Source organism: Lichenostomus cassidix, chromosome 1, assembly GCF_008360975.1.
Source record: "Lichenostomus cassidix isolate B80296 chromosome 1, HeHo_3.0, whole genome shotgun sequence".
Lineage (NCBI taxonomy): Eukaryota > Metazoa > Chordata > Aves > Passeriformes > Meliphagidae > Lichenostomus > Lichenostomus cassidix.
Genome location: NC_139479.1, coordinates 39,292,390 through 39,318,316, shown reverse-complemented (window position 1 = coordinate 39,318,316; position 25,927 = coordinate 39,292,390). Strand labels below are relative to the sequence as shown.

Here is a 25,927-nt window from a genome sequence, read left to right as displayed (position 1 = left end):
GATGGGCCATGTAAATTTTTTTTCATGCTGAGAGAAGAGACATTTTGAGATATGATGATTTTATTCTCTGTTGATAAATTTGCAGTATTATCTTTATCACCTTAAAAATGTTGATATTTGGTCAACTTCTAGCTTACATATTTGTAGCATGTCTGTTCTAAACTAGGTATCCTTCGTGCCGGCCTTGTAGCTTTTATTTTGCAGCATTTTCTGCAAAGGTGAACTACATCTTGTGAATGTTTATACGTGTATACTTTTCTGTGTGTATAACAATAATCACTATGTCTGGAAATTCTTTCTGGGTTGTAGCCTTTGGGAGTTTTTTGACACTGATGAGCTAATTACTAGCTTCCTCTGGTTTTCTTCACAGGCTTCTGGGCTGGCTAAATAGGTGATACCAGCTTTCACCAGGGGTCTGCTCTTTGCCAGTGATATGGTTCTCCTAAACCCAGGGGAATACGGAGATTTTGCTTCCTAAACTGTTGGTGTTTTCAGGCAACTGATTTTCTGTTAAAGCAGTGAGGCAGTGGAGTCCCTGTGATAAACATCTCTCTGATGTTTATCCAGTAACTGATCTTGCCAGAGTGAATAGACCAAGAAATGGAGCCTAGTGCAGACCAAATCACTTGAGATGCCTCTGGTGGTGCGAGCACAGTTGTGTTGAGGTCATCTTGATCTGCTAATTTCCTGTTACCATTTAGAGCCATGGTGTACTTCTGACATGTATGTCTTTGTGTGGATCCAGATAGATATCAGAAGAAATGACAGCCAGAAGTTTTTGATCACTCTTGTTCTCTGGTTCCTGGGTTTTTGGAAAATCTCCAATTCTCTCCTTAGTGCCTGATAAATAAACACATATGCCTTTTTGTCTTTCCATCCCCCAGCTTTTATGGATAGATGATTGTAATTACAAGTTGACTTACTGATTGATAGCAAAATTTGACACAGATGAGTACAGTTGAAGGGAAGTCACTCAGCCTTTCCCTCTGAGGAGGCATAAGCAGCACTTTGAAGTTGGAGTTTGGAATGGGAATCGGTATTTATTAACAGGAGTGCAGGTTGTGCTTCCCACCCCATGAAGCCGAGGGCTGGAAGATGCCAGATGAGCTGTGGCAGAGCACTGCTCATCACACACTGCCCGGGGTAAGCGTGTATAGATTGCCCTTGTAAATCACTCTCAGAAATCCTTTTAAATGGATGATGGGCCTTAATTTTGTTTTATGACATTTGTTCTGGCAGGTCACTAAGTGTTTATGGATTTGATGACATTTCTGCTGTCGCAGGTGTCCTGACAGAAATATGTCTGTTTGCTTGGCTGTCCTGAGAGGCCACGGGCATTTAGCAGAAGGCACAACCTGCTGGGATTTTTTTCAATTGAATCACTTCCCTTTGTAGCAGTTGCTCTTTCTCAAATGAGAAGGCAAGGAGCATCCCAATGGACAGTAACCAGCCTCAGGAGCAAGTGGATGTTTTAAATATTGTGACAAATTCAGTGTGTTTCGCTGCCTTTACACTAAAATAAGATTTCAAGATTTTTGAAATAGAATCTTCAGAATATTTCCAGTGAACCATTATTTCTTGAGGTTGTTGTTAGTTTGGTGGGTTTTTAGGAGTTTTTTGGGTTTTGGTTTTTGGATTTTTTTTGGTGGTGAGGGTTGTTGGGGGTTTTTATGTTGTTGGGTTTTTGGGGGGGGTTTGCTTTGGTTTTTTTTTTTTTTTTTTTGGTTAGTTGCTTTTGGTTTCTTTTTTGGTATAACTTATGCTTTCTGTAAATGGTAGTCAAAACTTATATTTCTCATGGAGCACTTACTGTAGATGGTATTATGCTATAATCTCCACTTACATTACAGAATGTGGAAGTGGATGTCTAGAGTAACTTGCGTGACATAGATCTTCTGTTCCCTTAAGGGCTTTAGAGTTGTGAGGAAGAATTTTGATTATGTTTTTTTCCTGTAAGGAAGTTTTTCCATTTTAACATGCAAGTTGTGGACCCTTACATGTTAACCCTTAACAATTTTTTTACATGTACGGCAGTGCAAAACTTGCATTAAAATCTTCTGAGTGTACATTTCTCCCATCAGTTCCATTTATACAATGGTGCAGAAACAGTCCTGCAAGTCTTCTTGAGTAATAAAAGTATGTGCTACTCTGGGAGAAAAAGTTTGCATGAGTTCATTTAGAGAAAGCTGCATGGGGTGCTTCAACCACCAGTGTTGTGTGAGTTGAAGAGTATAACAAACAGGATGGTTGTATACAACTGCTGCTACTGATATAAACAGCTCTGCTGCATTGTTTTGTTTTCCCTCCATCCTAAAACCACTTGTTTGATTGAAACAATCATGTGGTGGCCTTTTATATACATTACATGGCATGCCAGACTAGAACAATGACCCCACGTGCCTTTCTGGCAGGACATCATCGAGCCAGCAGCTCACTTTGCCCTCTTCTCACAACTGCTCAGAGCTGTGCAGGGATGGAGCTGTGGGACTACAGACTCCTGCAGTTTTCTCCCCAGGCCTTTTCCACCAGAAGTCCTGGGATGGGACTGAACCTGCCAAGGTGCTCAGCAGGGATGTTTGCATGAGTTCGATGGTGTGTGATAGGGCTGTCCACAAGGTCAAGCAACAAGCACCTCTCCAGTCATGCCATAAAACTGGGTGGAAGCTGCAGAAGCTTGCCTGGCTCACTGTAAAAAATGCTTTCAGCTCTTTCCCAGAGCTGTTGTGCCTGCTCTCTTTATTTTCCCAGTTAAGAGAGACTGGTTTTCACAGAAGAACATTTGATATTTTTAATGTCTGTTTCTGAGATAGGTCCAGAGCTAAAGAACCATGTTTAAAGCTCTGAATGGATCAATGTCGATCCTGAGTAATCTGATAAATTCTTATTTAGGTCAGCCCTTCTTGGGGCAACCTGTGGAGAGCAGTATTTGAGAAACTGTGGAGGCTTAATAAGCCAACCCTCTCTAATTGACCTACTTTAAGAACTTTTTAATACACCTGACAGCAGACAGCTGATTTTATCTTTTATTTAGCAGGTAGACAGCTCTCATGGCAGAACTGTGCTTTCTGCTTTCCTAGCAAGATAGTGAGTACCTGTTGCAGGGTATCCTTTTGCTGGTAAGGACATCAGAGGAACAAGGGTTTCTTTGAAATGCAGCCTTATCTCTCTGTGTGGTTCTGCCTCTTTTCCAGAGTAATGCAGAAATTGAGCAGGACCGGGGTAGGCAAATGTTGCTAAAAGCATCTAATCACAGCCTCAGTCACTGGAGTACCTACTTGCTGCCCACTGTCCTGCTTCACAGAGTATGAATTTTCAAGAGTTTGAGCCAGATTGCATAGACCTGAGTGTCAGACAGAAAAACATTTGCTGTAAAAGGCGAGGGCACCCTCTTCCTGCCTGGAACAGCCTGAGCTGGTTATGAGCACAGAGCTGCTATTGTTCTGCGCTGGGAAATTGTGCTAAAAGCTTTGAAGCAGCGTTTGCATGTAGGTGTCAGTTTTCTAAGCAGGCTTTTTTTCTTTCTTTGTTTAAAAAAAAAAAAAAAAGAAAATGAAAGAACCAAAGAACCCTGCCATCCTCACCTCCCAGCCTTTCCGTGGCATGGCTGTTTGACGTGGTAATTGTTGATTTTACGAGGTGTTATTTAGGCTTCCCAGTTTTTCTTTGGCTTGGCTTTTAAACTTCTTTTCCTTGTTGGATCAAAATCAGAGTATACTCAGTGAGTTAGTGCAGGAACCTTGCCATCACAGATAATGGAGATTAATAACATTATATTATGCAGTACATATTTACAGGTAATACTGATAAACTATTGTGTATGTCTAGCACTTTTAAAATTCCTCTTTGAAATCAACAGGCTGCAGTATGAAATGGGCAGGAGTTTAAGGACTGTAATGCACAGCACTGCTATTGTGTCCCAGCTGCACTGCACAGCTCCTGGGCTGCTTGAGCCTGGCTTCTGTGAGTGGGGTTCAATAAAGTTTCAGTCTAGTAAGCTGTCACTCTGAAAGGTGTCATCCTCCTCTGTCTCTGTGTAAATCTCAGTCAACTGCTAGAGGACACATCAAAACTGTTTTTAATCTAGAATTTCAAGGCTGCTGTAGTTAACGTAGAATAAACAATAATCCTTCTTTCTATGTGATTTTTCCCAGTCTGCTGACCTGCACCTGACTTATATTGTATGGGGAGCAGCAATCATGGGAAGCTCTAAAACATTTAAGTTCAACCAGTGTTTGAGAAAGGCTGGGGAAAAAAATATCTTCTGCTTCACCGTGTGATAGTTTCCTGCTCTCTTCTAGCAAAATGTAAGCCCCTACCCTACCCAAAGTGGGAGAGAGAGGCATCTGTTTACAGAGGGATGTTTTCAGTTTAGTGAACAAGAAAGTCAGGGGGAGGGGGAAGGGGAGTATAAGAAAGAGCCTGGTGTGTCATGCTTTATTACTCTTATCCCTTTCAGAAGGCAAATCTAGAGTGAATTAGAGCAAATGTGAAAAGCGTGACCTTTCTTTCTTCAAAGAGCCTATGGGGAACATGGGGTGATTTAGCACTGGTGGAGAGAAACTTCTGAGCTGGTACATGCAGGTTACTGGCTATGCAGAACAGAGTTCCTATGGTCCATTCAAAGACATGATATTGCTGTACCCGAAAATCAGAAAATAAACTCTGCAAGTGTAAAAAGTGGGAAAAATAATTCCCCTTCTGTGTTTTTAAAATATTTTTAGATTGTGTTTGGATTGGGCTTTTAGTCTTTCACATGAAACTGTGAAATCAAGACTGATTTTTGTAAAATGGATTATCAATGTATTGGACATGATTCCAGGTTTTATGGAAATCACCAGGATACATGTTTAAAAGGGTAAGAGTTGGCAGAGTGGAACAGGGTTTACTGGAGATGTTTCCTGTAGTGATTCCTTGAAGTGAGCAGGAAAGACTTGACTTCTGTACTCTGGTACTCCTTTGGATGGTGGATAAATATGAATTTACTCCCTTGTTTCAAGCAGTGCAACTATGACATGAAGAAGACTGACTGGGTTCCCATTTGCCTTGGTGTGAGTGTGCTGGGAGAAGCAAGGAGGAGAAAAGTGAAGGAGATCACTGTCAGGAAAGGTGTGGTGCCCTTGCAGAGGTTATGCTGACTTTCCCTAGAGCCCTCCTGACCTAAGTTGCCATTAGGCCCTTGATTTTAGCACTCCTTCAGACAGCTGAAGAGGTGTCTGGAGGGATAGGGCAATGCTGGATGAGTTGCTGGTGGCCAAGCAGGTGGAACCATTGTGAGGCTGGAAGGATTCAAGTGGAAGGCTCCACAAGGGCCACAGATAAGTGTCTCAGATGGTCAAGGGTTAGCAGGAGATTCAGATGATATATTAGGGAAATTTTTTTTCCCAAAGGGTTGTCAAGCATTGGAACAGATTGCCCAGGATGTGGTGGAGTTGCTATCCCTGGCTGCCTGCAGTATCTGCCTTTTGGTTCTTGGCCAGTGTGAGTGGATCAGGCTTGTTCCTGCTGAGTTTCAGGGAAGGGAGGAGAGGTGAAGGGGTCTTGCCAGGTGGATCTGCTTGGGGAACCCTCTTACAGAGGACATGTAGAAAGCAGCAGAAACCGTGGTGGAGGTAGGGATGCACAGCATGTGGAAAAACAGGCAGCAGCAAAATACAAAGTCACTTGGAAATGCGGTAAAGAAGCTGGAAAGAAGAAGATCAGTAATAACAACAACAAGTTAGTGTAGTAAAACCAGAGAGAAGAAAAGATACAACAAAATTAAGATATACTTAAAAAAATGAAGTTATAAAGAGTTTAATGGATTGCAAGAGATATTTGGGTGGGAAATGATAAATTGTTTTACGTACTTTTAATCTCCCAAAGTAGGAATAATACTGAGCTGAGAAAGTAAAATCTGTGAAACCTCATTTTATGGCTAATAAATACATTTCTCTGGTATGCTGATTAGGGATGTTGAATTAACAGCATTGAAAATGAGGCCATTTGCTACCTTCAAATGTAAAATTTTTTTTTTGTTCTCAAATAAATAATTCAGTAACTTTTTATGAGCTTTAGAGAGCAAGAACTACTATGGCAAAGTTCTTTATCATCTCTTGATCTCTGCTAACTTGCTGTTGTGAGAAGTGTAAATTGTCCTTGAGTTGAAGCTGCTGCATGCAGCATGTAAGTACAGAGAGCTAATTTAACTGGGACTGCCCTGCCTTTGCACCAGCCAGCCAAGGGGAAAGGGGAATTTTTGGGGTACACTTTACCAAAGCAGGATGCAAAGGTTTCAGCAGGGGCAAAAGGTCTGGTGCTTTGTCTTTGCTGTTTCAGAAGATCTGAAGGTGTTGAGGATGTGAGGAAAATCTGTTTTGAAAGAACAGTGGAGAACCCAGCAGAAAAAAAGGCACTAGGTGCAAAACCCTGGTGTATGTCTGTGTTTTGCTCATTCGGAGAGCAGATGTGCCCAGAGAAAAGTTAGTGCCTGCCTTCTGCTGAAGAGGTGCAACTGGGTTTGGCAGCTATCCCCAAATGGGCTGATTAATGGGGGAAAAGTGGTATTGCTAGGTGGAAAGGAAGGCTGATAGACTGATCTAAGCACAGAGAAAAAAAAGTATTTTCACCAAATGTAAGAGATGCACTTTCCTTTTTGTCCACTGAGCTTATTTAGAAAAGTATATTCTTTATATACTTTATATTCTGAAAAGTATACATTTGCATGTTTGGTAATACAGCCCTAAAAAGAATAGTGCATTTTGATGTGGGTTTTTTCAAACAACTTGGGGAAGAAGAAAGTGCTTAATCTGTGTCCAGGCTCTAAATTTTGTATTTGATGTAAGAGAATTATATTATTTCAGAGGAGTAGATTACAAGGAAATAATCTCAGGTGAATTTCTAGAATGTGTCTCTTCTTTCTGGTTTTGATAGGAAAAAGAATGGTGAAATTCCAGTGTTCCTGATGTGCCATTATAAAAATTTATATTTATTTATGCATTTTTCAGTTTGCTGTTCAGAGTACTGAGTACCTTAGGAGGAAGTCTAGCATAATCCAGGCTCAGAAGTGTTCCCCATCTTCTTCATATCTGTTTGTGTAATGTGGCATTTTGGCTTCTTTGCACCCTCTCTGAGGGATCTTCATACACCTTAGTGAGGTATTTGGTAGTAGTAATTTTTTCCTCTTGGGAGGTGAGTGAGGAACAAGACATTTATCTTGTTCATTATGTTTAATTTATCATAAGGAAGATTCATGTGATGTCGATAAAGATGGATATGAGATGTTTCTTCTTGTGCTTGATTCTGCCCTTGGCATGGTGGGACACTGAATCCTTGAAAGGGGAAGGAAAAGAAACTTATAGCTGCTTCCTTAATGTCAGTTCTGAATACTGCAAGAGTGCTAGAGCGCAGTGCACTTAAGGGCTCCGTGCCCAAAGAGTAATAAAAAGCTCTGCCATTTTCCCTCCTTTTGTAGTTGTAGAATAGGGATGACATGCTGTTCCAATACAGAATTTTGTTTCTCTTCTGTGGTAGCTTTCTTGCTGAAGTGATAGAAGTGTAAGCAGATACGGTGCAGCTTGTGGTTGATGTACAACAGGAAAAGAAGATGCAGTCCTCAGACTAATTAGCAGTTGACAGTCCCTGTAAGCAGAGTATGTATTGATAAAGATTTTACAGAATTTTTCTTTTCTTTGTAATAGTAGGAAAGGGAGGGAAAAGACCCATTTAAGAGCAGGGTCTTCACAGGAAAGTAATTTGTGAGGGAGCATGTAATGTTGCAGGAATGTTACAAATTTTCCATGTTGAATATGGAGTTGGTTTTGCATGATAAAAATCACAGTTCTGTAGTTTGGAAGCAATGCTTCAAGTACTGCTGAAGCATAAGTGAATGCTTGCAATTATTTTTCTGGGCTCCATGTTCTTCAGAATGATGAACTTGCCTAAAATTCAGCTTGAGAGAAACCAGGTCAGAGAGACATATAGTGAGGCAGGGAGGTTGTTTGGCACGCTGGGACTGCAGAAGACAAGCTGAGAGTATTCTGCTCAGAAAGCAGCTCTTCCAGTGAAGGCCTTGCCAAAGAGCCACAACCCAAATGACAGCCATGTGGAGCAGAAGGGAAATGATAAATTTGCTGGTGTGTAAAAAAGCATGGCTTGGAGAGCTGTGGGAGGCCAACTGCAAGAGTCACGCTGTGAGTATGAGACTTAACAGGCCTGTACCCTGCTTATGCTTCAGAGTTTTGATGTAAGAGAAATAGGGATCTGTGTTTCTGACAAATGGAAGATGCTACACATTTCTGGAGACTGTTCTTTGCTTCAGAAGTCGGAGAGAGTTTTATACATAAAGGTTGTATAAGTCTGCATGTCATCACTAGTTATCTTCAACTCCAAGCACCAGCCTGAGAAGGAAAAGAAGAAAACTCTTGTCTTCAGGTAAGAGTGACTGGATGGAGATTTACCTACCAGCTGGGGTCACCCCACCTCAAGGCAGAGGGTTAAGCAGAAAGAAAACAGGTATAACAAAGGCTCAACCCATTTAAAAGGGTCAACTCATTTCAAGAAAACTTGTTTAATACAAACTGCACCCACATCCAGCAAACCCGCTTGGGTGTAGCAGGGATGGGCACTGTGCACAGAGCCAGCCTGGAACAGGAGCTTGGGGAGGATAGTGGCCACGAATCCAACTGTTCCTCAGTGGTCCTGCCACCAGCAAGGGTGTAAGAACACAGCAAACCTCAAGGCACATTTCAGAAACTCTTTGGTTTTTGTCTGGGTTTGGTTCTGCCAGGTTGTATGTACCTCAGCCAGTGCTGAGGATCATGGTTCCCGACTCTTGTTTTCATGGTTTCTGACTCTTGTTTTTATTGCAAAGTTATGATACCATGCACTCTAAAAGAAGAGCTAGCAATGAAGTGCACACGTTAATGCCATTTATTTGCTTTGATAAAGTGCACTTGTCAAGTGACAGTGTTTGAAATCTGTTTCAGCACAGAAAAAGACTTCACCTTCAGATGTGAATGTCATCCTGCCAAAGGGAAAGGAGTGTTTTGCTCTGACAGATTGTTTCTTCTTGGTTAATCAGCAGGCAGACTCTACCTCGTTCAGTTTACCTCTGAAGAGGTGACTAGACAGTTTAATCCTACCCAAAGAGCATTAACATTTCTACAAGTTTGTTGAGGGCAGGAAAATAACATTTTAATTAATACTCTCTTCTGTCCTTCTGAAGAGCAGGAGATTTGTGAAGATTTGAATGAAGGTGAACTCCCAGGAAAGCTCTTTTTATGGAATGTGCCGCCTCTGGTGTAGGCAAATCTCCAGGATTTTGGACTAAACTAGGAACTGGCAGGGCTTATGGCTTCAGAGCTGGGAAATACAGACAAAGGGAAAACCTCCTGGCTCTGATCTGCTGTACAGTAATTTTGGTCTCCTGTTCATGTGTTGCTGAATAAATTATTGTCACTACACTCCCTCTGTGTTCAGATTGTGTAAAGGAGTTTCCAACTCTTGCCCTTCTCTGGTTTTAGGGGCAATTTCAGAGTCACTGTCACACAGAAAGGTCTTTGGTTGTCATCAGTGTGAGGATATTCAGGTGCTGGGCTTCCCAGCACAGCTCTCCTGGGCATTTGAGAGATGATACAACAAGAAGCTGCAGTCCCTGTTGAGAATTACTAATGCAAGCTTCTCTGTGATTGAGATGACTTTTAATGGGACACAGCAGTGTAGTCACAGGGAGAGAGAGAGGTTGAAATGTGTGAATCTCCATGGGGATTTTGAACAATATCTCAGTTTGGTTTTGCATGCCTGTCTGGGTATATGCAAATGACAGCTTGAAAATAATTGCAGTGCATGCTCCTCTCTACTGCCAAAACATCTGATGCAGCAGTAGATTCTGTGGTCATAAAGCTAAATCCTACATGAGTTTCAGACTATAAGAAGCTGAAATCATTAAGTCTTTCTAGAAGCCAATGTTGGATACAAAGAGAAAATGATCATATGATAATAATTTTTACTCTGTTCTCTGTCTTCAGTTCTCAATCTTTTGGATGCTTTCTGGTGGGAGGAGGTGGATGTGTGCTTGTGTCAGTCTTTTTATTGTGAAGAATTTGATTCATTGGGATGGAGCAGAAGTGATTTTTTAAATAAATAAGTCTGAAATGGTTGAATAAAAATGTCTAAAAGAATGTTCCCATTGTTAACTTGAGCCTTCAGACATAAGCACATTGCAGAATTAAGGCTGCAGCCTTATTCCATGTTCTGATACAGGTTTCATAGGCCATAAATTAGACCTTCTCAAAACATTATACTTTTTCCTAGAATGGTTCTGATGTTAGGCTATTCCTTGTCCAAATTTTAAGCCTTTTCTCAGCAGTGTGACACAAACGGAACCTTTTGAAGGGAATAGTTGCAATACAGTGAATGTTCCCCTCTTCCCATTTTTAGTAGTGTGTGTAAACTGCTGTGGTTGAAACCTCCCTGAACACCTGCTTAGGGTGGAACATGACCTAGCAAAACTTTAAAAGCAGCTGAAAACAGTGTTTAATAATAGAAGGTACCTGACAACCCAACTGTAGATGGCACTGTATACTTCTATGGCATGTAGCATGTTTTTCATGCACCATCTACTTAAAATAAGTTATCTAAACAAATATAGGAGCCTTTGGAGGCTTTACAGCTTGCCTACCTGGCAATTGTGCCCGTGCTTGCAAACATCATTGCATCAAAACTGAATTCAAACTGAAATGCTAACACTCCACCCTTTTCCTCTGCCTCCAGTCTCCTTCACTGGTGGTGGCTGCCTGGAGCTGCTATCTTCAAATGTCTGTTGACAGAGTACTGTAAAGACAAACAAAAATCTTCCTGCTGTTGGGCACGTCCAGTTGATTTTCCCAGTACTGATGGTTCAACTGCAAATGCTACAGCCATGCTGATGATCTTCTATTAGAATACAGTTCTTTCCTTTTGTGCTTCTTATCCCAATGAGGAAATAGTATTTAACTGGGATTTGAGTATCCCTCTCCATAGCAGAACTGAAGTGTATGCCCTCTCTCAACTGATGGCAAGACAGTCCTGTGCTCAGTGAAGGACATCCTTGTAAGGACTCTGAGTCCTGCAAGCATTGGGAGTAAACCTCAGTGCCTTCATTAGAAGCAGATAGATTCAGAGTCAAAAATATTATTTTATCAAAGAATTTTGGGTTGCAGAGATTTTACATATACAACATAATTCCAAGTACACAATTCAGGAGAAAGATGATGAAGTGGAGAGAGAGTGATGGTTTCATTACGAAACAACAGTTTTGTGACCTGTAGGGGCTTGTTGCAGACACAGTGGCCAATAGTGAGTTGAGTATTTTTTGAATTGCGCTTAACGGGTTGCTTTTTAAATGTGGCTACAACTTTTTAAAGTGAGTGGGCATGACTCAGAAAGTCATTGTATGTGTTTAGAAATTCACAGCACATCAGTGTGTTGCTGGATATTAGGTTTGATGAGAAAAATTAATTCACAGCAGTGCCTGTGGTGGATTGACGAACACTAGAATGCAAATTATTATGATCATACTTCAGGAGGCAAAGAGGAAATTGGCTCAAGTTGCACCAGGGGAGGTTTAGATTGGTTATTAGGAAAAAACCTTCATGGAAGGGGTTAACAAGCATTGGAACAGGTTACCCAGGAAAGTGGTGGACTCACTATCGCTGGAGATATTAAAAAGACATGTCGATGTGGCACTGAGGCATATGGTGTAATGATGGACTTGGCAGTGCTGGATTAGTGGTTAGACTTGATGATCTTAAAGACCTTCTCCAAATGAAGTTATTCTGTGATTATGAAAGTAAAATTAAAAGGTTAGAGATTTCAACAGGTGGTGCTTAACAATTCTTTTCGTAATTTCAAAGAAAAAATTGGTTTCCACCTTGTGAAAACCAGTTATTTATATTGTTATCTGTTGAAAATGATGCTTTTTCATTAATTTTTAAACTGTCTCTATACCCAGCATACTTCAGAACTACTGTACCTTTAAAATATGAATGTGAGATGCATGAATTACAGACTTTAGAGGTTGTTGACATTAACTATAGATGAAGGATTTCTTGAAGATTTTAGCAGATTTTTCTTCTTCTTCTCTTCTGTATTATAGTTTGATGTTCAGATTGGGAGGAGGACAGACTGAGTTATTCTTGTGTAATTTTCCTCCAATTGTGCATTCAGAAACAATGTTTAAAAAAATATGGAAAGGGATTTGAATTCTCATTCTCTGGACTGCAGACACAACAGGCTAATGCAGCTGTATAGATGTGCTCAAGTAAGAGAGTTTATGTTATGAAAAAGTTATTTCTGAGTAATTATAAACAAAGCCGTGGCTCTTGGGCTAATATAAAACTATTACTCATAGAACAGTTGTTTTGTTACCACTAAAATATTTAACTTTTTCTTGCTAATTCAAGGTCAGCAGCTGCTTCCAAGGTCCAAAGCAGCAATTCTGCTATAGCAGAGTATAGCACAGTATGTGAGGGAAGTGGATGGCTCAGACTATGTCCTAGTGACCACTTTCCCTGGTGTATAAGCAGCAAATACCAACTAACATGAATTTTAAAAATAGTCTTGTTTTCTGCTTTTATAATTATCCTCTAAAATACAGAAAGGAACCTGGTAGGTGAAAATAAATCTGTAAATCCTTCTATTAACAGATGTGACACTGGTCACTTCTGGTTCTTTGTGGTAACTTCATGTTACAGGTTCATTGGGAAGCTTTGGCTTCGCTCTGCTGGGCATTAGGCACATGGAGAGGGACAGAATCAGCCATGTGAAATGTTGACAAGCAGGCACAGAATGCTTTAGTTAAATGTCATTCCTTGCACTAAGTGGGGACCCTGAACCCAGCCAGCTGAGAGTCAACAAAGTGTTAGATGCTCTTCTGTATTTCTGTGGTCTTCAGGAGAGCAGGGTGAGGGGGCTTGGCTTTAGATGTTGCCTATGAAAATGCTTCAGTCAGGGGTTCACCTCACTGCTCCAGAGGTCATGGATGTATTTTCTCACTGAACTTGATTTTGATACGAAGTGTACTTGATGTTGGGATGCAGAAGACCAAAGCCTGTGTCTGTGCCTCTTTGTAATGTATTTGTGAAGGGTTTAGAGGCTGATATTCATTAACTCCTCACTCATATTGCCCATTAATGTCAGTTAGGATAAAGGTGGAAAAAGCTCAAGAGTTTGGGCATGACTTGACAGACATGGAAAACAAAATAAGTGTAAAACAAGAACTTTTTCTTTTCCTATGGGCACATTGAACTGCTATCATTTATGTAGCCCATTTTAAAAAGAATTTTGTAATGCCTCCAGTTTATCAAACTCTTGAGATGTCTTTCCCAAATTTTCCTTTTGAGTATGTAAGAATGTGTTCCTGTACTTGGTGTCAGCACCTGACCTTCTCTTTTTATTTAGAAAAATATTTTCTTTGGACAGGAATGGGATGCCTGCTTACCCACCATAAAATGAGTCCAAAGTGTCTTCAAACTCATCAAGTGTAATTTGAGTGTAAAGCCTACAGCGTGGCACCTGCCTTGCATGAAATTTAAAGCAAATTGAATTGTTTGTCACAAGAGAGTGAACAGCTTGGAGGTTGGATCTCCCCATCAAGGATCTAATCAAATTTTGAAGCATTTGTGCTCTGCAAGGAATGCAGGGCTTGCTGCTGTTAGTGTAGCAGAGGGGATGGCTGGGTTTTATTGGGTTTTTTGGTTTTCCCTTCATCACTGCACTTTGTTCAAGCTGTCAAAGTGGTGGTAAGGTCTTAACTGTGTCCTGGTGTTGTACCCTAGGAAGAGATTCCTGCTTCTCTGATGTGTCATGTCAAAGGTAGCAGATGGAGTAAAAAGACAGAGCAGTCAAAGCTCGAAAAATGTCAGTGAAGTGTGAAGGGATGAGACCAGAGAGTCAGAGCAGCTGTGGAGGTACTATGAACAGGATAGCATACAGGGGAAAGGAATTCTTCAGCATCCCACCATTTGTGCTTGAAACTCATGTCTGCCCACGTCTTCAAAAACATGAAAACTCTCAATCATCCTCATTACTTCTGCCATATACTTGGGTTTGATCCACTCTTGGGAAATGGCTCTTAGGAGACTGCTGGGAATAACAGAAATTAATTTTATAATTGTAACAAACAATTACTTTTAATATTACTGCAGTATATGGGTTTCATTTGAGTGCATATATGTAGAGCCAGTGCAGGTAAACATTTGAGAAGTAAGTTGTCTTAAAAACAGATGAAGAAGAAAGCCTAAACCTGAGAAGTGCAGGAGCTTTTACAATTAGCCAGAGTTTTAGGAGTCTGTTAGTAACAAGATAGAGTCCATGGTTTGCCTTACATATCAGCATAATTTTAAAGGGTTTTTTTAATTTGTCTGTTGACATTTGCTTAGTAATGACAAACCTCTAGAGGAGGAGGAACTATGACTGGCAATGAATCAGGACAAAACCAAGGAAGAAGGCCTCAAAACAGCTGAAAAACAAAAAGCATTGTGGCCAGGACAACTGGCTGAGTGAGAGCTTTTGAGCAACCAGAGAGCTGTGGTCAAAGCTCATAGCAGCTTTCTGCTCAAAAGCAGCAACAGCAGCCACAGATTTCAAGAAGTCTCGTTTGAAAGTTGAATGTTTAAATTAGCCATCCACACTCTTCCATTTTTAGGCATCATAGTGCTTTTGTGTGCTAAGTTTTGGACTCCTTCACACTTTTCTTCTTTGAATTGTTAACCTAAGCATTCAGAAATCATGAATCAGCCTCCTTCTGCCTCCAGTGGCTTAGAAGCCATGAGATTTTAAGAAGTAACAGATGTTTTGTTCTTTTTATTTGCCTTCTGGTTTTTGAGCTTGAAGAGTTCGTATTTTAAAAGTGTTTCACCTTAAACCCCAGGCTAACACTTTATTTATTCACTCTTCAAATGTAAAACAGATTCTCTCATCAGTCTCACTAATGGGAGCTTAAAGAAGAAAAATTCTGTGTTCATGAGAAAATCATGAGTTGGCATTGCTTGGTTCCTTTAGGCTGTCTTTGGGAATATAGGATGGGACTTGATTTTCTGGGTTACCTGGAATGGTCCTGTCTTATTGCAAACAGCCATGTTATATAGTCCCATCTGAAATTTGTTTTGACAACATTTATTTAAAGTACATTTAATTTAGGTATGTTTAGTACCTACATTTACTATTCTGTATATTCCCTGTGGAAAACTCTTCCAGAACCTCACTAACCAAACAGTTAAAAATGTCTTCTAATTTCTAGTCTAAACATACTCATGCCCAGGCTAATATCCACTTGGTCTTGTGTTAACATCATGCTGCAGCTGATGTGAATGTATAAATTAGTTTTATTTCTGCTTTTGCTCATTTTCCTGAGACCTGGCTTTTGTTCAGGTGTGGTCAATGTCTCCTTCATCGCTGCAAACTATGTGTAAATCAGTATAGCCTCCAGTTGTCTTAAGCTTATAAACCATCCTCAGTACCCAGTGGTCTGTCATAATGTTCATATGTTGACTCAGTTACAGCAGTAGCAGCATAGCCTAGGACCAGATAAGGTTATGCTGTCCCTAGAAATCAGTGTAATCAAAGGCATGCATATGCTTTTGATTAACATTTCATTCTAAAGATTAAGTAGAATTTAATACATGAAGTGATTTAGTGGCAGTATGAGAAAAGAATGGGGAAAGTATGCTGCTTACATCCCAGGTGCTGTAGTCCAGTATCATGTAGCTAGTGTAACTGGTGGTGTATGGAAAGTTGGAGTAGAAATGATATAAAAATTCAGGCAGAATGGGCATTGTCTGAAGATTGTCCCAGCTAATCATTGCACATTAACTCACATTTCAGTCTTTCTTTGAGAATACACTTTTCAAACTTGAATGCTCAGAATAAGAAAATTAGGCTGACATTTCAGGACTTTCAGTGAAGATTTAAATGCTGATTGAGCTGAAGACCTGCACCTCAGTCACCTGAAAGATTTAGTTTGAAATTTGTCCGTGTCCTGGGCTTGTTTGATGTACTTAAAGCAATGTCTGTGAACATATGGGACATTGTGTCAGACCTTTGGTAATTAGGGTTCTGATGGATTAGCTCTGTAGAAGCTTCTATCTTTATCTCAGACTTTCACCTGTGTGTCTCAAATTCTGGGTCAAGGAAGGTGAAAAGTGAGATGCCTGAAAGTGAGAAAAAACCTTTCCCATGGTTATTTGTTCTCTGTTAATAAACAGTCTTTTGATAATCTGGTTCGTAAAGGATCATGATTGCTAGTGGCTGGCAAGTAAGATGTCCACAGTGAAAGACACAGGTTTGAAATGGCAAAATGAAGAAAGATCATAGAATAGAATCACAGCATCATTTGGACTGGAAAAGACCCCCAAGATCATCGAGTCTCAATGGCCACATGCTGCTTGTATTACCACTGTTCTAATTTAACTACAGTCTTAGGGGAGTCATTTCTTAGGCAGATAAATACATCATTTAAACACATAAGCTAATATTTTCATGCCCACCACTCCAGTATATTTTGACTATACCTAGCTTAATTGCATGACAGTTCACAGTGCCAGATTTCCTGGGGAATAAATTTGCTCAGTTTTTACCAAAATGACTTGAATCATAATAATAGTGGGGGTTGATTTTGTTTTGCTTTTCTGGATGATTATCACTATATGTAGAAACAGCAGTATGTGACCAGACATGCTAGATTTCAGCTGCATTTGTGAAAGGGTGCTGTTGCCTTTGTCAAAAACACACTTAGCCAGGATATCTTTGTATCATATTTTTAATTATTTCTCTTAGAATTTCTTCTGCTTTCATAGGCATTGCTTCTATCTTGAATTGCACATAGAGGATAGTATTAGTCTAGGAATTCTGTTCAAAAAGGCATAAGGTCTTTATTTTTTGGGCATAAGTCTCTTTGAGGAAAGACTTCCCACTTTGAAGACAAAGTGGCAAACTAAACAACATTAAAATATACTGTGCACACTTGTTTTTATTTTGTTCCATTTTCCTCCCACCCAAAGTACAATTTGTGTGCTGTTCAGCTCTCTGCTCTTGTTCAGTACAGGTTTTCTCTGAAATCCACTTACACTTCCTCCTCTCCCCTCCACCTGCAGAGAAGGAATACCATTACTTTCACACTGCTGTGGTAGGTATGAGTCACTAGAACTTATACAGAAAGGAGTTTTGGGTCCTTCTGCTGCTGAGGCTTGCCGGCCCTAGTGTGAGAAGATGACATGGTGACATCCACTTACAACCCAGCAGCAGCTGAAAAAATGTAATACCTCTGTAAGTCCCTGCACCAGGACTAGTTTGGAAGTTTATTTCCACTCTTGTGACAGGGTCTGGTTTTGGGCTCTGCCTTTTTGTGAGATGGAAAAAGTGAAGGTAGCCCTGAAACTGGCCATTTAATTAAGCTCAAATTCTTCCTCAGATCTCCTATTTAGACTTCTGTTCACTTCTTGGGGTATTTGCAGTGAGTTTCTTTGCTTTTGTTATTTGCAAGCATTCAGACTACTGAGTTGAAAGCATCAGTAAACTCAGATTCAACTCAGAGCAGCTGTTGCTTTAGCAACAACAGTACTTGGCTAAAAGTAAGTACTTGGCTAAAAGGTTTGGTTTGTTATTTGTTTGTTTTAACCATATAAACAAATGTCAAGAGAGAAGATACGTGTCCAAGGCTGAGGAAATGTAATTTTTATTGTTTCAGTCTTGTTATAATCAAAGATTAATTTTTATTCTACTGCACATGAGCTTTTATCAGTGAGTTAACTTCTGCAGAGTGGGAAAAGCTCACCCTTCTCTTTATTTCTGTATGATTTTGAAATGTGATTTTTGTCTGTGATAGTGTGTGCTTGTCTGTAGCAGCACAGACTACAGGTAAAACATGTATGTGCACACATCAGAAATCAAGTAGAACAACCAGATGCAGTTTTGGCTCTTCCCCTTGTGAGTGTGTATGGGAAATTTCCAGAGAGGACTGCCACCAAGTCCTAGTGGATTTTTGGAACCTCGCCCTTTTACCTCCCCTCTGTTCATTCCTGGCTTAAGGATGCAAACTTGTTTTTCAGTAGCAGTAAGCAACTTCTGGGCAGAGTTTTGATGTAAAGGCTGATGGCCCTAACACAGCTGATGCCTTTGTGACCATAAACCACATGTTTAAAAACCAGCCTTGTAGTGCCCAGCACAGTCATTGCAAAGTTATTTTAAAACAAGAAAAAAGAAAGAGTATGCTGCTACGTTGCTGAGTGTGAAAAAAATCCCTGTTTGGTGAAAACAGTATTGACAAATTAATCCAGACACAGTGATGCTCTTGAGGTGGGAGACACTCCAAAGACATTAAGAATTTTTGTTTCAAGGTGTGTGGCTGTAAGGGATCAAAGTCTAGTTCTGCCATTTTCTGGTATGAAAAGTGAAACTCCTCTGAAAAGTAAAGTAGAATAGTAAGTACTGAAAAGTGAGTCTGAGCATAAAATTTTGGGTGATATTTTCCATCAGTCTTTTTATAGGTGTTTGGCAGTTTGAAAATTTATTACTTGGTGTTGTGGCAGTGGCTTGGGATTCTCTATGAATAGTGCCCTTTGTTTTCACATAAGAACCATCAGAAATAGTACTATATCCTGTATGCAGAGAATTCCATTGATTGCTCTAACTGCAGGATTGAGTCTTTAGTTTATGACACCTGTTGAAAACTTAGCAAGTGATATTTTTCTTTCCAACCCATGGTTCCTGGTGTCCTAGTGTGCAATTGCGTTGTTATATATTAGAGTGTTATTTACATGACTGTTTAGAGATTACAGGTGTGGTTTTGTTAAAGTCCTAGTGCTCTAGGGATCTGAATGTCTAGGCTGTTTTTGTTGTCAGTTTTGAGGAGCTTCACATATTCTCCAGAAAGCAAAGCCTCATTCTGTTTGCTTGTTTTTATTTTTTTTTTTTTTATGGTGTATGGGCTTCTGTAATGCTTGGAGCTGTGATTTACGTGTAGTATTTCAAGCCTACTGTGAATCTTTAGAGGTCCTTCCAGCCCCTGTGTAGGATACTTGCCTCATACTGACTGCACAAAACATCTTAAATGTAATCATAAAACCAGATTTCACAAACCACTTAGCAGCAACATGAAAGGTTAATGTAGGTTTTATGCTGGATTTGGAGGCAGTGTTTTTGGTCTCTTTGCAAAAAAACTCTGCCTGTTTAATACAGTGTACTCTTGCTAGAAATAACAGTAACAGTAAGCAGATTTTTGCCTGTGGCAAATGCAGTCATTAAAACAGGGCTATAAATTGCCCCTTGTAAAACTGCATGCGTGGTGTGTGCCATGGGTATTTTTCAGCCTGTTACACTAAGTGGTGAAGGAAAAAAGGCATGCCTACATGTATTTTCAATGTAACCATATAAATATATAGCTATGTAATGATTTTTAGAAGTTGTATCTTTCCAAATCACTTACTGAGGCATCAGTGTGACAGTGCAGGAATTGGAGACTGAGTGTATTGGTTACTTAACTGTTAGTTTTAATTCATAATGCCAGTTCTTCACAACTAGAAAAGTATGGCTCTTGGACAGACATGCTGTTCCCATTATTTGGCATCTATTTTAAGACCTAAAGCAGCAGCCTGCACATAAAGAGCTTTGTTTACATTTTTCCTACTTGAGTTTCTTCATTGTTTTTGAAAACGATTGCCGAGTAATTTTCTGCTAGCAAAGTTTTGGCTTTAGAGCCCCATGTGCTCTGGGGAATACTGTGGGATGTTCCAGCCGGCTGGCCTTGTAAGCTGCTCAGTTCCTGGAGAGCATCTCCGTATGTCTGCAGGGCTTGGGAGTCACTCAGCACAGGTTCTCAATACCTTATGGGGTGGTTCTGCTAAGCTGAACTTCAATCCTTCTTCAGTAGGCTGCCTTTGGACTCTGAATCTCCTTAAAGCCATCACCTGAAGTCTAAAATAATATGGAAATCCTTCTTTTCGTAGAAATATAAAATCATTTAGGTTGGAAAAGTCCTCTTAAAATCATTGAGTCCAACTGTTAGCCCAGCATTACCAAGTCCACCATTAAACTGTCTCCTTAAGCCCCACGTCTGTCTTTTAAAACCTCCAGGAATGGTGACTCAACCAATTCCCTGGGAAGCCAGTTTCACTGCTTGACAACCCTTTAAATGAAGACATTTTTCCTCATATCCATCAATTTGGGTTGTTCTGAGCCAAGGGCAGGGCCTGGCACTTGGCCTTCTTGAAACATTTGCCGTTGACCTTGGCTCATCAATCCAGTCTGTCCAGATCCCTCTGCAGAGCTTTCCTGCCCTTCAGTGGATCAACACTCTTGCCCAACTTGGTGTTGTCTGCAAACTGACTGAGGGTGGATTTGATTCAGGTTGTCAGTAAGGATATTACAGGGCTGTCCCAGTACTGAGCCCTGGGGAACACCACTGATGACAGCCACCAGCTGGACATGACTCCATTCACCACCACTCTCTAGGCCTGGCCACCCAGGGAGATTTTTACCCAGCCAAGAGTGCACCCATCTGAGCCACAAGCAGGTGAACACCTCAGCATGATATTGAATGGAATTGCTTTTTCTTGCTTTGAGAAAATTGAGACTTACAAACCAGAATTAGAAGTAAAATGTAAATGTTGGGGCAACACATGTAGCAAAAGGAGGATTTTGTTGTTACTCGTAGCCTGTGCTGTAGCTCAGCTTTGGGGCCTGTCCTTATAATACATTTCTAATCCTGCTGTCTTTATTTCTTCTTTGACTGATGTTGTCTTCTTCAGGCCTTTCAAGACCATTATCTTGCTTAAATTCTCAGCTTTATAAGAATGTATCTTTCTTCTACTTCCCAGGAAAGGAAATGCCACATGTATCATATCCCAGGCATGTGGAAAAGTTGCAAGCAAAAAGTGTGAGAGACTGTACAATCGTACCTGTGCAAAAGTTTTAAATAAGATTATCTCATTTTAGTTGTTTGAACATCAGATTCACAAGGAGTAAGAAAGGCTCTCGCAGTTGTCAGTGGGGTGAGAGTTGTCCCAGTGGGCAGTTCACCTCAAGTGTTTGGTCCATCTCTCTCCAGGTGGGATGAATTTCCTGTCACGGTACCTCTCTCTTGTCCAGCTGCAGAGACACAAGCCAGACGATAAGTTTAGACATAACATAACTTTTAGACAGCCGAAGTTGGGCGAGTTGAATTCCACTGTGGCCACTGGCACAGCTGTGAGAGTGCTCTGCGTGAGCCCACAACTCAGCCCACAGCTCAGCCCTGACAGAAATCCACTGCTTTTAATGCACTCATTGCCTTAGTTACATATTTAAGGACATCTGGGGACACAAGCATATTTAGGGACATTTGGGGACACTTGCTACCAGTTATGAGGAGTGAAGTGAATTTTCATAGTGTCATCTCTTCATCATAATTATCAGGAGTGGAAGAGCGTTGGTCATGCTTCTGCTGAAGTGCAGGTGATGGGGGAAGTTCAAGTCTCCGCTGCTTTCAGGATGAATGGCTTTTTATACAATGGCAAATATATGGTCTGTAGAACTCTTATGTTCTGTATTGAATCCACATGTGATGTCAGACAGATCTTGTGATTTCTCGAGCTTTTAAAATTACTCACTATAGTCCTAACCCTAATTATAAATCTCCAGCAAGGACACATATCCAGATATATTCAGCATCACTCAAAAAGAAATGTAAGCCCTTCCTTAAATACTTGATTTAATGTCAGGATATCCTGAAATAGCTGGTGGTGAGAGCTATCCATTCATAATGGATGTGAATTACATTTTTCTTATTGCGAAATATTTGTCGTTAGTAGTTTAGTCATTTGAAATCAGTTTCAGAAGACTATTTAAAATATGCTGATTACGTCCTCTAATATTTTTTGTGTAAGCACTTATCTGTTTCCTAACAGCACAGTAGACAAAACACCTCATGAAGGTTAATGATAACAAGAAATAAGCACACAACCGTGTTAAAGACCATGCAGTGCAAGGGGAGAAGCAAAGTAGCAGTGAGATGAAGGCCAACTTCGTCTGTTCAGTTTTGCCTGGCCTGATTGTTCCTCTGAAAGTACCCTTTTTCTCACTAGACATGAAGGAATTCCAGAGGAACTGGATGCTTAACTGCTGTTAAAAATGGATAAGTCTCAGCTCAAACAAATCTCTGAGGGTAAATACCTACCCTAGCAAATAACGTGAAATTGTGTGTCCTGGTTAGCATGTAACTGGGTGAGTGAAGAACACCCTGTTTCACTGCTGGGAAATCATGTTTCTTTGTAAGTGAGAAGGAAGTGTGTGGCCTTGGAATGAATGGTTACTGACAGTGATGAGCAGAACTCGCTTTTTCCTGGCCTTAATTGTTCACAGACTGCTTATAGTTGTGGTATGTTGGATGAAAGGAATTATCTGGGAGTGGGTTGAATTCTTCTTTTGGATCACTTCCTTGTTTTCAGCCCTCTTCCCTATCTCCCTTTAGGCTGTGGAGAGAAAGCAGGGGCAGCTTGTTGCTGTAGGCACATGCCAGCATATGGGAGCAACAGGAGGTACTGTCTGTTGGCATTTGTGCTTTCTTAAACAGAAAGTACTCATTGTCTCCAATGCCAAGACAGTGTCCGAGCATGATGGTCCCACGGGGTGCGAGTCACACACTAAACCTGTCACTGGTCTAATCTCTGTATCCTACTGTCACTTGAGTAAACTGCACTTTGCTCTTGGAGCAAATTGTGCTGTAGCTGCTTGTAGCACATACTTACTACTTTGTAAGATTTTTAGTACCAGTAGAGGAGATGAGATGTAAATATTTGCGTTTCCTCAGCATGATTTTTGACATGCTATTTTAGTACAAACATGGAGACTATTTTTCTTGCTTTGTGTCCTCTGGATAGCTAGAAGCAGAACTGCAGCACTTTGGTCGATAGATGTTTGGCTTACCTGAGACATGATGGCAACCTCCTCAGCTGCCTACACTGTGTGCTCTGCAGGAGTCGCCCACTGGGACTCACTCAGAAGTTACTGCCTTTGGTGAGCTTGAATGGACCTGTCAAGGAGTGTTGATTATCTGGTAAGGATTAGAAAAACAGAAGAATGCCAGTGACCTGTGTCTTCACTTACCTTTCTCGTCCTGCAAAGCCTATGCCCTTCTCCTGGGCAAGACCTTGCTTGATGTTTTAGAGTAGACAGGATGCCTCAAGTTATTTGGTAGCAAAAATTTAAGAAATACTTACAGTCTGGAAAAGTAAAAGCCAATAATATTGGTTCCTTAATGCCAGATCAGGGTTACATCTCTGCCTAGTTTAGTCACATGGTGTTTTTGTCAAGCATTATGACACATTGTGATTAAAAATCAAGGCCAGTACAAGAAGTATATTAGCAGTAATCATTGGTCAATGCCATTGTAGTGTTCCATATGCAGTAGTTCTTTCCCTAAGGAGATTTATTCTGAGTCTGGCAGGGTCATCTGTCTTTTCTAAGTAAATTGTGATGAAGAATGATAATTCCTGAAGCTGGTAGCAAGACAGTGTTTTGGTGGAGATCACTAAAGTATGGTCACTTGAGGGCTGGTGAGAACATGGATAACTAAAATATTTTATAAATACGGAAAGATGAAGTATATTTAGTAAGTTTCATATACTAGGCATCTTGGTAATAATTACTTGTAGCATGATCAAGGGAGAGGGTTGTCTTGCTCTACTCGGCACTGTTTTGGCCTCACCTGGAGTCCTGTGAGCAGTGTTGGGCACCACAATATAAGGAAGATATAAAGCTATTAGAGAATGTCCAGAGAATGGTGAAGGGCCTGCGGGGGGAAAGTCATAGAAGGAGCAGTTGAGGTCACTTGGTCTATTCAGCCTGGAGAAGAAGAGACTGAGGGAAGACCTCAGAGTGGTTTACACCTTCCTCGTGAGGGGAAGAGGAGGGACAGACACTGATCTTTTCTCTGTGGTGACAGTGACAGGACCTGAAGTGGCCTGAAGTTGTGTCAGGGGAGGTTTAGGTTGGATATCAGAAAAAGGTTCTTCACCTTCAGAGTGTGGCTGAGCACTGAAACAGCTCCCCAGGGAAGTGGTCACAGCACCAGCTAGACAGAGTTCAAGAAGCATTTGGACAATGCTCTCAGGCACATAGTGTGACTCTTGGGGTGGTCCTGTATAGGGCCAGGAGATGGAGTTCAATTATCCTTGAGTCCCTTCCAACTCAGCATATTCTATGATTCTAAGGTCCAGTTACCTTGTTATGTTGTATATAAAATGTATTGCTCTCGCATAGCCCAGGAATCTGTAAGTTACCTGGGTATTAACATTTAAGAAAGCATATTTACAAATGTTAATTTAAAATGAGATGTATGCTATCTCTAAGGACTTAAGGACTGGGGTTTCAGCATTAAGAAAAAACTACAAATTAGATAAAATCACATCCTTTTCCAGTTACACACATTATCCTCAAGGTTAAATGGATTAAAACCCTTTCTGGAGGAATTCAACCTAAGACTGAAAATGTGGTCAGAAAAGTTGCATTGTGGCAGCCTGATGTTTGACTTTTGATAGCACATCCCCAAAGACTTCTCTGACGTACCTTGAACAGAGAATGCTTGTTTCTCATGAAGCCTGTTGTTGCTGATAAAGCTAATTTATATCAAAGTGGTATCTAATACGGCAGTGCTGTATTCTAGCCTTAAGAAAAAAACAGTTGAATGGCTCATTTGCCTTTGTAAACCTGCTGTGCCTAAAGATGTATTTTAGCAAAATTGTCCAAAGCCCAAATCTCAGTAACTAATTCTATGCAATGCGCATTTTTAAACAGAGTGTAAAAGAAAACATTGTTGCACATTAAAACAGAACAGAAGCCATAAAAGTTGTGTTTTGGGGGCTGTGTTTATGTACTTGTGATAGTAAGTGGTGATGCTTTGCTTTGATATTTGAGACCTCTATCTGAGTGACAGAAAACAGATCTCTTAGGAATCTCCTTAGATGGAACAGTTGGTATGGTTGAATGAGCAGTGAAGTAGAAGGGTGTAAGTTACTGTCTCTGAAGTATTTCACATTAACTGCAGGCACAGGCAATTCTGTAAGGTACACACACATATCTATATATGCACACACACATACACATGCAAGAAGCAGTGGGAAATCAGGTGAAAGTTGAATGTTCCACCTTCAACGTAGGTAAAAGTAAAATCTTGGTCACAGTCAGGAGGAAGCTCTCTGGACATTAATGAGAGGCTTTTGCCCAGCTCAGACCACGTGCTGTTAACAGACACCGTGTACAGCTTAGAAATCCTGCTGGCCTTTCCTCCCACTTCACCTCCTCCTGACCCAGAGATACAAGCACAAATCCCTTCTTTCCCTGGTTTGCCACAAATGTATAAGCAGATCTCTGTGCTCGGTGCTGCTTTGCTGTTTGATGCTACGTTCAACATTACAGCTCAGTCCCAGCAGCTTTGGATTTTGAAGTGGCTGGAGGTGAAGTCCCTGTTTCCTCAGTGCACACAGGCACCACTCCACTTGTGCTCCCCCTGAAGATGGCCACGGTTATGACTTGTGTGTTTATTCATCAGATTTCTACAACCTAGAGGCAGTTATATCTTTCATAGACCTGAGATGGATTTTTAGAGTGTCTGCTGTGTGAGGAGACACTGCAAGTTGCAGGCAGGCTTCAAAGAAGGAGTGGAAAAGCTCCTGAGTATCTTTCTGAAAACTGTAGTTGTATTAAAAAGGGAGGTAGTTATGTTTTATCTTTCCTTGAAAATGTGACTTTACTACATCGTTATGAGGTGCCTCTGAAATCTGCTGGTAGAAGCAGTCATTATTGTAACTTTTACTATACCAATTCCCCTAACTCATTTTCCCATTCTAGTTTGTGTCCCAAACTAAAGTTAGCACTTTTCAGTGATTCACAAAAAGAGATTGTACCTTCCCCTTGCAAATCCCCTGAGAGTACTGACAGT

At 40.6% G+C, this 25,927-nt stretch overlaps 1 protein-coding gene across 6 annotated transcripts in view; it reads left to right on the top strand.

Moving 5' to 3' along the window:
* FARP1 (FERM, ARH/RhoGEF and pleckstrin domain protein 1) overlaps positions 1–25,927 on the top strand; it is a 202,440-nt gene that overhangs the window by 96,959 nt on the left and 79,554 nt on the right. Inside the window, exon 1 of one of the 6 annotated variants that reach the window (XM_085057396.1) lies at positions 1,081–1,143. The exons of the other annotated variants lie outside the window; for them this stretch is intronic. Within the exon in view, the coding sequence (XP_084913522.1) occupies positions 1,096–1,143 (48 nt within the window). The 5' untranslated portion in view covers positions 1,081–1,095. Of the gene's footprint in view, positions 1–1,080; positions 1,144–25,927 lie in introns of those variants that run through there. 6 annotated transcript variants of the gene reach the window in all.